Raw genomic sequence first — 12,076 nt, 5'->3', positions numbered from 1 at the left:
GCCCCGGCCCCTCCTGACTTCAAACCTTCCAGAGTACGCAGCCTGGTCCTCTGGCTTTGCTCTATACCTTCTCCTCAGTCCGCACCTCGTCGGAGTCTGCCATGACCCCCTTCTAGCAAGACGCTGGGGCTTGCGCCACGGGCCCCATGCCCCTCGCGGCCCCAGTCTGGACCAAGGTTAGGTCCTGACGTTGCTAGGCACCATCTCCTGGACGCCCACGAGCTCCGCCCCTTTGGCCACGCCCCTAGATCCCTGGGCCGCTTGAGCCGAAGGAGGTCAGAAAACTTTTATTAGCTGAGGAAGTGGAGGCCTGTAGCCAGGAAAGGACTTGCTGGCTTTCCGTCGCGAGGCAGGGCCACAGTGGGTGCCACAACGAGGCCCCTCCTCCCTACCGAAGCCTCCGAGAATCCCAAACAAACCCCACAGGGACACAGTGACGCTGCTCCGTGGAATGCGCGGGAGCCCTCCAACACAGCCACCACCTCGCTGCTTCCGGCCTTTAGAAGCACAGCGGCTGCATAGCCCGGCCCGGATTGGACGGTGGAGGCTGTCTCCGGACAGTTAGCGACGCGATTGGTCGTGAGCTGGATGACGTCAGGGGCGGGGTCCGGGCCGAGAATGGGGGCAGCATGTCGCGGCTCGGCCTCCTGTGCTTGGGGCTGTGGAGGAGTCCGGCTATGAGCTGGTTGGTTTTGGAGCCTCGACCCCCGGGGAAGCGTTGGCTGGTGAGTGCAATGGGGTGATGACATAGAGGCTTCCGGGCCTTAGCTCCAGTCTTGCCATTGTATCCCGGCCAAAGTCCCCCAAATTCCTCCTGTTAGTTTTCTTATCTAAAAAATGGGTCCAACTCTAGACCTGCTCGAAACTTAAGGAACTTCGCTGCTGCACCATCCCTGCCCACCCAGCCTTCTGGAGTCTTCGGGGGTTTCTGGGCACCTTCTTCGTCCCCCTTAACCCATCCTAGCCCTGTTCTGCCTTTTCCCTCCTTTGAGTCCCAGGGGACGTTGTAAGATCCCGGTGGCGAGAGTTGTCGGGCGTCAGTTTCCCTGCTTCCGCCCTCAGGTGGCTGGTCTGGGGAACCCTGGACTGCCTAGCACTCGGCACAGCGTGGGCATGGCGGTGCTAGGGCAGCTGGCGCGGCGGCTAGGTGTGGCGGAGAGTTGGGCACGCGATCGGCGCTGCGCCGCCGACCTAGCTCTTGCCCCGCTCGGGGATGTCCAGCTGGTCCTGCTCCGGCCACGGCGGCTCATGAACGCCAACGGGCGCAGCGTGGCCCGGGCTGGTGAGTTGAGGATGCCAGGGGCGGGCTGGCCGGAAGGGTGCGGGTACCAGAGATGGGGACTCTGGTTGTGACAGATCCACTCGTTCACCTACAAGGGTCTGTTGAGCTCCACTTGCTTTATGGCCTTGGGTGCTTATTGGTGCTTCAGTTTCTTTATATGCGAAGCAGGGTTAATTGTGGCCCCTCCTATGGGAGTTGGGACAGTGCCCCTCTGGGCAGAGCAGCAGTAACCAGAGCCACCTTTCCCTGTGCCAAGCGGAGTTGTTTGGGCTGACTGCAGAAGAGGTCTACCTGGTGCATGATGAGCTGGACAAGCCCTTGGGGAAACTGGCTCTGAAGCTAGGGGGCAGCGCCAGGTGAGGCCTTGAGCTGGTTGGGGGAGGGTGGGGATGCTGGCCTCCCAGCTGACCCAGTCTGTGCAGGGGATGGGCTGTTCTGACACCAGCCTGGGCAGGGAGGAGTGGAAAGGTGCTGATTCAGGAAGGCACTAACTGTCCTTCCCATATCCCTTAAAGGGGCCACAATGGAGTCCGTTCCTGCATTAGCTGCCTCAACTCCAGTGTGAGTCTGTACCCTTGTCCTGCACTGGGTTGGGTGGGTCAGCATGGGTCCCCAACACACCTCACCAAAACTCCCTGGGCTCCTCTGGCTCCCCCACAGGCAATGCCAAGGCTTCGGGTGGGCATTGGGCGCCCGACGAACCCTGAGGCGGTACAGGCACATGTGCTAGGCTGTTTCTCCCCTGAGGAGCAGGAGCTGCTGCCTTTGTTGCTGGATCGAGCCACCGACCTGCTCCTGGACCACATCCGTGAGCGAAGCCAGGCGGCCCCAGCGGGTGTCAGCCCCTGATACCAGTGTCCATTGCTGCCTGCCTGACTACAGTGCCCCAAACCTAGCCACGGCCATAGAGCTGACACACCAACCTTGGAATCCACTGTTTATACACTGTTCTCTGGGCTGCTCTGGAGGACCCACAGATTAAAGGCAGGGGACTGTGGCTAGAACGGTCCGTTTCTGGAGTATGGGGTTGGTCTTCTTTCTGTGTCCTACTTGGGGCGTAGGAGAACATCAGGAAGACTAAACTTTTTGAGCCTTTTTGGAGAACTGGAGGCATGGATCTGTAAGATTAAAGATGCCATATTGGAAGCTGAGACCTATTCAGGAAGATCCCACCCTTTCCCTGTCAGTGGCAGAAGGGACGACAGTCTCCCTCCCATGTGATGTGTGGGCATGCCTAGTCCACTGGGGCCTGGCCACATCTTCCACTTGTTTTACAGGTGGGGAGGCTTAGAGAGCTCTGGCCACATCCCCAAGGCCACACAGCTATGGCCTGGCAAAGCCCCACTTTGCATCCAGGGCTGCTGCCCACCTTGCTGTCCCTGGGGTCCCTTAGCACCCTCACCTCAGGGTTGCTGTATGATTGGAAGGTCTTCATGCGGGTGACATGTGAGAGTAGTCTGAGGTCCTGGGGGTTAGGCGGGATGTGGCCCAGACGAGGCACCAGGCCTAGATCCCCCAGCTGGGAGGTGGTGATGGCAGATAGCTGCTGCAGCAGAGACCCAGCCTTGGGCAGCTGGATGTTGGACTGGCTGTTGGGGGTGGGGGGAATCACTTCCATTTTACAGATGAGGAGGCTGAGGTTCAAAGAAACTTGGGAGAGCCAGATTTCTAGTCCAGGGTGAGCTGAGCAAAGCCCCTTGGTGGGCCCCATGGCTACGTCCTTTTGCCCTGCTCCTTATGGCTACCTCCTCTGAGTCCATGCAAGGCCACCCACTCACCTCTCCTTGGGTGGGCCATGGAGGTGGGACTCCTGGTGGGGACACACAGACATTGGGCGTCTCAGGGCCAAGGCTGAGCTGAGCATGGCCAGGAGTTGCTGCAACATATCTTTGCAGTGCAGCTGGAACATCACATCGAAGTTGCCGTCCTCTTCTTCTGCATGCAACTGCTGCAGGGGGCAGGCGGATCAGGCCTACAAGGGCCCTACTACCCACCCTCCCCTAGGAAACTCCAGCCCCAGACCCCTTTTCCCCCAAGGTACCCTGGCTGTGGTGGGATACCCATTTTCCAATTGGGAAGACTGAGGTTCAAGGCCTTTTAGAGCCTCTGAGAAGGAATCTAGCTCCTTTGAGACCTTGGAGGCATCTTTGAAGACCAGAACCAGAAAAGAACAGACTTGCCAGGAGTATCTCAGGAGCAAGAGGGACCTTTGAGCTGGCTGTGGCCAGCCTCTTCCAGGTAACCCTGTTCTCTGCAGGTAGCTAGCTTCTTTCCTGAACGTGCTTCCCTCTTACCTGCAGAATGTCCTTTAGGAAGGAGGTGGCCTGACTCAGGGACACCTCCAGGCTGGCCCGAGCCCTCTGTTCTTTGGCCAGCTCCTGCTGCAGCCGCTGCACCTCAGCCTCCTGCTGCTCCAGCTGCAGGCTCAGCTGGTCTCTCTGGCTCCTGGGCCCAGACTAGGGATGAGTGAACAGCTTTCCCTTCCCTGGGCTGTGGCTGGTGCCACCTGGGGCCGTGGGCCCTGCCATTTCTCTCTAGCCCACAGGGTTCCCATCTAGCCTCAGGCCTCAGCCTATCTGACAGGCCCCTCTAGATAGGAGAAGTCACAGGCCCAGGGTTCTGCGGCCAAAAGGGATGGGCTCAAGGTAGGCCTCCACCTATTCACCCTGCCCCCATCATCCTAGGCACACCTCAGGGCCTCGCTGTCGGTCTGCAGCTGTTGGAACCTCTGCTCTTGGTGGCTCAGCAGCAGTTGCAGCTGCTTGGCCTCTGCGATGCTATGCTGCTGCTCCTGGCACTTCTCCGTCAGCATGAGGATGATCTGTGGATGCATGTGGGTAGCCATGTCCAAGCCCAGTGCAGGCCCTCCCTAGTCCCATGTCCCAGCTCCGCCAGCTCCCTAGGGCTGAGCTCCACTTTAAAGCAGATAAAGATAATTCAGAGCTGGGCCCAGAAGCCTGAAGGCCCCAGGAGGAGGCCCATCCCTTTCTACAGCTTCTACTCCTACAGGGTGCCCAGGGTTCCCTCCTGCCATCTGTGAATGACAGCTCACAGACTCACCTTCTGGTGGCCTCTTTTGTGCCTGGCCATGACTTTCTGCGTGCTCTCCAGCACCTTCAGTTGTTTGTACAGCTCATCCTGGTTGCCCTTGAGCTGTTCATTCTCCTGCAGCAGCTGCACACCTTGCCGGGATGTCTTGGCCAGCTGCAAGGTCACGCTGCTATTCTCCTGGATGGCCCGCTTCGTTGTCTCCCACATCTGGTTAGTGGCCACCTTGCGGAATTCGGTGGCCACTAGGTTCACACGCTGAATGATCTCTTTCCTGAGTCTGGTTAGGAAAATGGAAGGACAAGGAGGTCAGGCAGGATGGGCACAAGCCCTGGGCATACACTCTGTAGAGTCCCCAGAATACTTAGGGCCTTTAAAAACCTCTGTGTTCTCACCTCCAAAGGTAGGGAGGAAGCTATGGGCAGGAAGTTTTTCCCTGTAGACCCCCTGTACCTTTGGAATTTGAACCATTTCAATATATTACCTATTAAATAAATAGAATTTAAATCACCAAATCAAAAGGAAATAAGTGCAAAAGTCTCCAGTGCCAGGGCAAGGACTTGAGGCTGGGGCCTTACTCATTCTCTGCCCCCCCCACAGAGATCACCCGCCAGGATTCCTAAGACAGTAAGGTTAGAGAGTCAGTGACCCCCTCGAGTCTCCCCAGTTAGAAACTGAGGGAGGCTGAGACCTAAAGACTGGGATGTATATGGCCCCAGCAATGAGTCTCCAAAGGCCACAGAGGGTGCACCCCACCTGCCCACCTGTCCTTGTCCAGCATTGATTTCTTCTCCAGGTTGTACACGTAGTCCTTGTATTCTATCTCCTGCTGCCGCAGCTGGTCCTCCAGCAGCTCAAACTTCTCTGTGAGTTCCTCTTTCTGCAGCCTGAATTCCTCCAGGGCCGCAAGCTTTCCCGCTGGCCCCCACAGGGCACAAGGCCTGATGAGGGGCTGCCTCTGATGGCAGGGCTCGGCAGGGGCAGCAAGGCCCCCAGGTCCCTGTCCTTCCTGCCCCCCCCCCATCATGCTTCCTGATCTCATGAGGCTGCCTGCCCATGCCATGCCCAGTCCTAGGCACCTTTATTGTCTTCATCTAGGGTATCCTTTGTCCTCCCCTCCATAAATCTTATGAAGCCTTGTTCAGGCTACATTTCCTTCAAGAAGCTCCCCTTGATACTCCCCTCTCATGAAAGGAATAGTGAAAACAGCACCTGAATTTGTACACTTCCTCTGTGAGTGCCTCTGGGCCTGGCACTAATGCTATCATTTGAGTCCCAACAATCCTTGCCAGCTGGTTGACCTTGGGCAAGACACTTTACCTTTTTGAGGAGCTTCCTCATCTACAACTGGGACCGTGGTAATTTTTCCTGCCTTATCAAATCACTGGGATGATTAAGGAAGATAATACGCACCAAGAGACATATAGCTGTGGCTATTCAAGGTAGCCACCTTATCTCTGTTCCACAGGTCAGAAAACTGTGGGTCAGAGGGACATAGTTGCCTAAGGTCACATATACCATCAGTAGTAGAGCTGGGATTTGAACCCTGAATCCTGTGCCCAAGTGGTGTGTGCCCATAGGCTTGCAGGCCAGTCCCCTCCTCACCAAGGACGATGTTCTCCGTGGTGAGCTGGTCCTTGGTCTCCTGGAACTCATGGCGCACCTGGGCTAGCTGTGCCTCGAAGGCATCTTTCTCCAGCTCCTTGGCCAGCTGAAGGCTCTGGAGCTGTTCGTTGAGGTCTGCAATTTCATCCACCCGCTGATTGAGCGTGCGCTTGAGGAAGGCCACGATCTCCTTCTTGTTATTGGCCAGCTGGTCATACTCCTGGCGGAATAACTTCTCCTGCACAGCAAGCTCATCCCACTTCCGCTGGTACCTGGGGCAGGGGTAGGCAGCAGTCCCAGGCTCAAGCTAGGCAAGCACAGCCTCTGATACAGCTTGGCCCACTTTCCCAGCCCCTACTCTCATAAAGGACCATATAGAGTTCTTCATGGTCTGAATCCAGCCTCATCTCCTACTGTGCCCCATGATTGGTAGTTACAAGCACAGCCCACACTTGTGCTCAGCTTTTTATGTTTATTACATCACTAGAATGTAAACTCCCTGAGGACAGAGCCTTTATGTTCACAGATATGAGTCCAGCACCTATGCCTGGTACCTAGCAGGTGTGCAATGTATATTTGCTGAATCTTCACAATAGCCTGTAAGGATGTAGGTGCTGTGATGATTATCCCCCTTTACAGATGAAGCAACAGGCTTGGGGGATAAAGAAATTCTTAGTTAGTAAATGGCAAAGATTGGACCTGAATCAGTCTGACCCCAAAACCAAGGCTCTTAGCCACAATCCCTACTGCTACCGTTGGCCAGCTTTGCACCCCTCCCTAACACTTCCACGCTTCCGAATCCTAAGCCTCTGTGCCTGCTATCTCCCTTCCCCTTGTCCACTTAGTGACCCTGGTGTTGCCATGTCAGTGTACCCTTCTTGGCCTTGAGCCACATTTGCAGCCCTCTCCTAGGTGCCCTCCTATAGGATGGTCCTTGTCCCACTATGAAGTAGAGACGTCATAGAATGCCCTTATCCTCCAACTCTGTATTCCCAGGGCCTGGCAGAAGGCTTGGCAAATAGTATGTACCCAATAAGTGTCCACTAAATGCTTTTTTCCTGAATACAGACCATCTGATGTCTGTGAATTTTAAGGCAATTTAGTTTTTTTCTTTTTTTGAGACAGAGTCTCAAGCTGTCACCCTGGGCAGAGTGCTGAGGTGTCACAGCTCATAGCAACCTCCAACTCTTGGGCTTAAGTAATTCTCTTGCCTCAACCTCCCAAGTAGCTGGGAATACAGGCGCCCGCCATAATGCCCAGCTATTTTTTTTGTTGTTGCAGTTGTCGTTGTTTAGCTGGCCCGGGCTAGGTTTGAACCCTTCAGCTTCGGTATATGTGGCCGGCGCCCTACCGACTGAGCTACAGGTGCCACCATTTTCTTCAACCAACTCCTTTTTTTTTTGAGACAGGACTCTCAAGCTGTCCCCTGGGTAGAGTGCCGTGGCATCTCAGCTCATAGCAACCTCCAACTCCTGGGCTCAAGCGAGTCTCCTGCCTCTGCCTCCCAAGTAGCTGGGACCACACAGGCGCCCGCCACAACGCCCGGCTATTTTTTGGTTACAGCCGTCATTGTTGTTTGGTGGGCCCGGGCTGGATTCGAACCCGCCACCTTGGGTGTATGTGGCTGGCGCCTTAGCCACTTGAGTCACAGGCGCCGAGCCAACCAACTCCTTTTGAATGACTACTGCATTACACACAGGACACTTCAGGAACCTGGAGCTGAATGACCTGCTTTGTGGATCCCCAGCTGTTTGTAAGGAAGCAGCCTGACAGGGAAGTCGGGGAGGCCAGGGCTCCCTTCCTGGTACCTCTTCTTTCTGGGGGTGGCTTCCCCTCTCTGAGCCTCAGTACCCCCATCTATGTGATGAGGATGATATTAGGATCTCTCATGGGATTGTCATGGGGATGCAGTGAACATAGTACAAGGCCTGCCTGGTGCACTTGAAGGACTCAATATTTGCTGCTGGTGCCTCACAGCTGGGAGGAAACTGTTGTATATTTTTAGAGAGAGGGTCTCACTCTGCCACCCAGGCTAGCGTGCAATGGCTTCATCATAACTCACTGCAACCTCAAACTGCTAGACTCAAGGGATCCTCCTGCCTAAGTCCCCCTATTAGCTGGGACTATACCTGTACAGCACTATCCCTGGCTAATTCTTTTTTTTTTTTTTTTGAGACAGAGTCTCTCTATGTCACCCTTGGTAGAATGCCGTGATGTCATAGCTCACAGCCACCTCAAACTCTTGGGCACAAGTGATTCTCTTGCCTCTGAAGTAGCTGGACTACAGGTGCCCGGCCCAACGCCTGGCTATTTTTTTTGCAGTTTTTGGCCGGAGCTGGGTTTGAACCCGCCACCTCCAGCATATGGGGCTGGTGCCCTACTCCTTTGAGCCATAGGCTATTTTTTTTGAGATGAGGTCTCACTCTGTCTCAGGATGGGCTTGAACCCGTGAGCTCAGGCAATCTACCCACCTTGGCCTCCCAAGTGCTAGAATTATGGCTGTGAGTTACCACGCCCAGCCCTGGCTAATTTTTTTTTTTTTTTGGTAGAAATGGAGGTCTTGCTAAGTTGCTCAGGCTGGTCAAGAACTCTTGGCTTCAAGCAATCTTCCTACCTTGGCTACCCCAAATGCTAGGATTATAGGCATGAGCAACCAAGCATGGCCTGAAACTGGTTTTAAAATGAGAAAAATGATAGGCAAGTGAATATGTCTCTAAATGAAGAGTAAGAGGATCACTCCACCACTATCTATGTCACACACAAAATAGGCCCTAAGATAGAATGTCACAATTGTGGAGGGGGAGATCAACCTTCCTCATTTACATCTCGGAACCTGAAGCCCAGCTCAGAGAAACAACTGGGCTTGGCAACTGGGTAAGTCAGTGGGACACAGGCATCACTTCCAGAGGGCAGAGAGGACCATGTGGTCCACCTGCCTCCCATGGGCCACCATTTCCAATTCATACCACTGATTAAACTCCACTTTTGTAAAGAATTTGATCCACAGGGCATGAGTAGGGCAGGTGAGAAGTGGGGCTTGCGAGGAGTGGGCCTAAGGCTATGGGTGCTAAGAAAGGCAGGGAAATCCATTTACCCCCCACATCTTGAAATCTCCCAGTGGCACCTAATGCGGAAACTGAGTCTGGGGTGAGGATGAGAGCTGGACATCCCCAGGAAGGGCAGAACACAGGTCTAGGGCTCCTGGCTGAGCCTGCATGGTAGCCCCCTGCGAGTGGGACCTCTGACCCAGTGAGTGCACCAGCCTCAGGGTCAATGAGCCACCCACCGGACCAGCCGGTCTTCCAGGTCTCGGATCTGGATGTGGTAGAACTCCTTGGTCTCCTCAGGCAACGGTGTCTCCACAGGCTTCACGGTCACAAGCTCCTTCTTGCCCCCTTTCTTCCTCTTGGCCTCAGGCTCCTTGACTGCCTTCTTTTTAGGAGCCATGGCTGAGGGCAGCCACAGCTCCAAGGCCCCTTTAAGAGTCTGGTGGTTGCTAAGGAAGTTGGTCCCATACATAACAACAGACTGAGCAAGCGAGGTTGGGCTTAAAGGGGCCCTGCCTTTTTCCTGCTGGTGCCCCCCTCTAAGGCAGTCAGCACCATGGGAGGCCCCGGTGGCATTTCAGACCAGGATGCCAGGCTCTCAGGGCATTCTTATGTGTGGAAATAAGTGACATGAGAAACCTGAGAGTGGGTGGGGTCCTAGGAATCACCATCCTGTCCCTTTGGGCTGACCAAGAGGTACAGGCCCAGAGAGGAGAGGGCCTCCCCAGGACCAGAAGAAGCCAGTCACCTGACCCCCCACCCAGGGATTATCTTCTCTGAGGCCTCTGAGATCCTCTTTTAATTCTTTGGTAATTCAGCCACACAGCAAAATCATTATATCTGCTTTGCCCAAACTGGGTAGGATAGCATGGGAAGAAATGGATGTTTTATCTTGGAGGTTCCCAAGCTGGGGTCCAAGAATGTCCTTGTCCAGAGGCTGGTTTGGTTGTCTACAAAGCTGAATGGGAATGGTCCATCCACCTGAGCTGTCCCTAGGCACATTCAGGCCCATACTGGAGCTTTGGCCTGGGTGGCAGCACCCTGGGGCTCCACAGCAGGTGTCTTGGTGACACCTGTGTGCCACCCAGGCCCTATCCCTGGCTCTGGTCTCAGCCAGTTATGGCTCTTGGGCTGCTCTGTCCTCACGAGCCCAGGTACTCCTTGGGACACAGCCTGAGTCCTGGTCCTTTTTGTCTCTGTGGTTCCAGGGCTTGGCACTTAGCAGATACGGCTATAGCTATAGTACCACCCTGAAAGATTGATCAATAGATTAGGGGAAGCTCAGTAGCACCGCAGCAAATGTGGCTTATTCTGAGCAGCTAGATTTTTGTAGGCTGTGTGGGGTAGAGGTGGTGAGGAGAAGACTTCGGAGCAGGGGAAGGGGTTGGAGCCATGGGAAGGTAGGGGTTTACTGCTGGCAATGAGCCAGGTTGGAGAGGTGATTGGTGAGTTTTGGGCTCAGTCTGATATACAATGGGACCTTGGGCTAGTGGTCTGGACTCTCTGATCAATGAAAGAGCAGGGAGACCTGCCCTGGACAGAGCGAGACCTCATATGAAGAGCACACAGTGGAGGGATGTGGCCTGAGATGTAGGGAAGCATTTGGGACGTGGCAGCCAATGCTAACATGAGCAAAGCAAGTCCGAGACTCTAGCCTGCTCTGTGCAGTGGTAGCTTCTGGGATGTCCAACTTCCGTGTACCCCCAGCCCGTGGCAGTCCATCTTTCCCAGGGTGTCTATTCCCTACAGGCTGGGGTGGCTCTTGGAGGGGAGAAATGTGACTGGCAGAGGCAAGAGGCCCCCATGACTATGAACCAGTTTCAGCCTTTGCACACTCATGAGGTCAGTGAGCTCTGCCTGCCTAGGACTGCAGACAGCAGAGATAGTGAGGCCCCAGGGGAGAGGCCTGGCCTGTCCCCTTTCAGCCCATAGCAAGCCCACTACCCCTACAGGATATTGTCCCTTCCCCTACTGGAACAGCTGTCTTAGAGGGGTTCAGCCCAGGCAAAGGTCCCCATGGTGTGACCGGCTGTCCTGATGCCTCCTCTGGCCTACCCCTTTCTACCCTCTTGTCTTTGGGGTCCATCTCCGGGGGTAGCTCCAAATTCTCAGCTATATGCCTGGAGCCCATAGAGCAATGCTTTTTTCAACATTTTTTTTTTTTTAATCTCACCACACACTTGAGCCTATAATTAACCTTCTGTGGCTCACTTAAATTATGACGATCAGAAAAAGAGTAAAAAAAAAAAAAAGATTACACTTACTGTGCTTTGAACTTCTTTACAAAATAATTTAATTAATGATCTTTAAAAATTTTTGCGGCACACATAAGAACTTAACCACACACCAGTTGAAAATCACTGCCATAGAGGGTGTCAGCTTTGAGACTGTGTTCCTTTCCTTTGTTAACCCCAGGATGGCTGCAGTCATGTGGCAAGAGTGACCACCTGGGGAGAGGGAGGGCGACATTGCAGGTTGGAGGACAGTGTTTCTGGGGTTTGCTTGGAGATCTTCCCAAAGCTATTCTGGGGCTATAGGCCACCACCTGCCCCAGGACACCTTCTCACTACTGCTTATTTATCCGTCTGTGTGTTCTCCTTTGGGCCCTGACACTGACGGGCCCAGAGCTGCTGAGCTGCCAGACCACAAATCACATCCCCTCTCACAGCTGGGTCTTCTGAGAGGAGTTAGCATCAGCCCAGAATGGAGGCTGGCAGGCTGGGTCACTGCTACTGCTGGGAGGCTGTGACAGGAAGGACACCTAGGCCCTGGGGAGGTTGGGAGGCCGGGCACCATTAAACCATGCCCTGATGCTTTGCCTACCTCTTATGGAGCATATGACATGGTGACATGACAGGGATTCATTCAGGCTGTGTGTGTGTGCATATGTGTGCAATGTAATACTACCCCCACTATTGTGGGGACCCTATCTCATTCCTGGCTGTTTCCCCAGAGCCTAGGATGAAGGCTGACACAGAACAGGGCTCAGGAAACATCTGTAGTCTGAATGCAACAGTGTGGAGCAGGGACTCTGGAATGGCAGAGTACAAAACTACACTTTAACTGGTCAAGGTTTTTTTTTTTTTTTTTTTTT

At 54.3% G+C, this 12,076-nt stretch overlaps 3 protein-coding genes across 4 annotated transcripts in view; 1 reads left to right on the top strand and 2 right to left on the bottom strand.

Annotated features, from left to right (window-relative positions):
* TTC16 (tetratricopeptide repeat domain 16) overlaps positions 1-103 on the bottom strand; it is a 15,129-nt gene extending 15,026 nt beyond the window's left edge. The window contains exon 1 of the mRNA XM_003785427.2: positions 86-103. Within this exon, the coding sequence (XP_003785475.2) occupies positions 86-103 (18 nt within the window). The remainder of the gene's footprint in view (positions 1-85) is intronic.
* A 445-nt stretch (positions 104-548) lies between these two features.
* Positions 549-2,304, top strand: PTRH1 (peptidyl-tRNA hydrolase 1 homolog). 2 transcript variants are annotated; one of them, XM_003785321.3, is made up of 5 exons: positions 549-725; positions 1,063-1,282; positions 1,539-1,638; positions 1,798-1,843; positions 1,943-2,304. In XM_003785321.3, the coding sequence occupies exons 1-5, from the start codon at positions 630-632 to the stop codon at positions 2,129-2,131; spliced, it is 651 nt and encodes a 216-aa protein (XP_003785369.2). In that variant the 5' UTR covers positions 549-629; the 3' UTR covers positions 2,132-2,304. The 2 variants fall into 2 exon arrangements, with proteins under 2 accessions (XP_003785369.2, XP_023366305.1); XM_023510537.1 differs by having other exon boundaries at positions 593-725; positions 2,036-2,304.
* On the bottom strand, positions 2,207-9,382 carry CFAP157 (cilia and flagella associated protein 157). The gene is made up of 9 exons (XM_003785320.3): positions 9,222-9,382; positions 5,936-6,207; positions 5,095-5,248; positions 4,343-4,610; positions 3,973-4,103; positions 3,577-3,727; positions 3,061-3,227; positions 2,685-2,871; positions 2,207-2,400 (listed from the first exon to the last, which is right to left on the bottom strand). The coding sequence occupies exons 1-9, from the start codon at positions 9,380-9,382 to the stop codon at positions 2,329-2,331; spliced, it is 1,563 nt and encodes a 520-aa protein (XP_003785368.1). The 3' UTR covers positions 2,207-2,328.
* Positions 9,383-12,076: the final 2,694 nt, after the last annotated feature.

Source organism: Otolemur garnettii, unplaced genomic scaffold, assembly GCF_000181295.1.
Source record: "Otolemur garnettii isolate 467f Iridium unplaced genomic scaffold, OtoGar3 scaffold00014, whole genome shotgun sequence".
In the NCBI taxonomy this organism is placed as follows: domain Eukaryota; kingdom Metazoa; phylum Chordata; class Mammalia; order Primates; family Galagidae; genus Otolemur; species Otolemur garnettii.
This window is presented reverse-complemented; position numbering and strand designations above follow the sequence as displayed.

What these genes read in the sequence shown, in the direction of transcription:
- PTRH1 (XM_003785321.3), top strand. Translation starts at nt 630, where the DNA reads ATGTCGCGGCTCGGCCTCCTGTGCTTGGGGCTGTGGAGGAGTCCGGCT. An exon ending in CCCCGGGGAAGCGTTGGCTG is followed by an intron (nt 726 to 1,062) that starts GTGAGTGCAATG and finishes TTCCGCCCTCAG; the next exon opens with GTGGCTGGTCTGGGGAACCC. An exon ending in GCGCAGCGTGGCCCGGGCTG is followed by an intron (nt 1,283 to 1,538) that starts GTGAGTTGAGGA and finishes CCCTGTGCCAAG; the next exon opens with CGGAGTTGTTTGGGCTGACT.
- CFAP157 (XM_003785320.3), bottom strand. Translation starts at nt 9,382, where the DNA reads ATGGCTCCTAAAAAGAAGGCAGTCAAGGAGCCTGAGGCCAAGAGGAAG. An exon ending in ACAAAAGAGGCCACCAGAAG is followed by an intron (nt 4,104 to 4,342) that starts GTGAGTCTGTGA and finishes ATGCATCCACAG; the next exon opens with ATCATCCTCATGCTGACGGA. An exon ending in CATGGCCCACCCAAGGAGAG is followed by an intron (nt 2,872 to 3,060) that starts GTGAGTGGGTGG and finishes CACCCCCAACAG; the next exon opens with CCAGTCCAACATCCAGCTGC.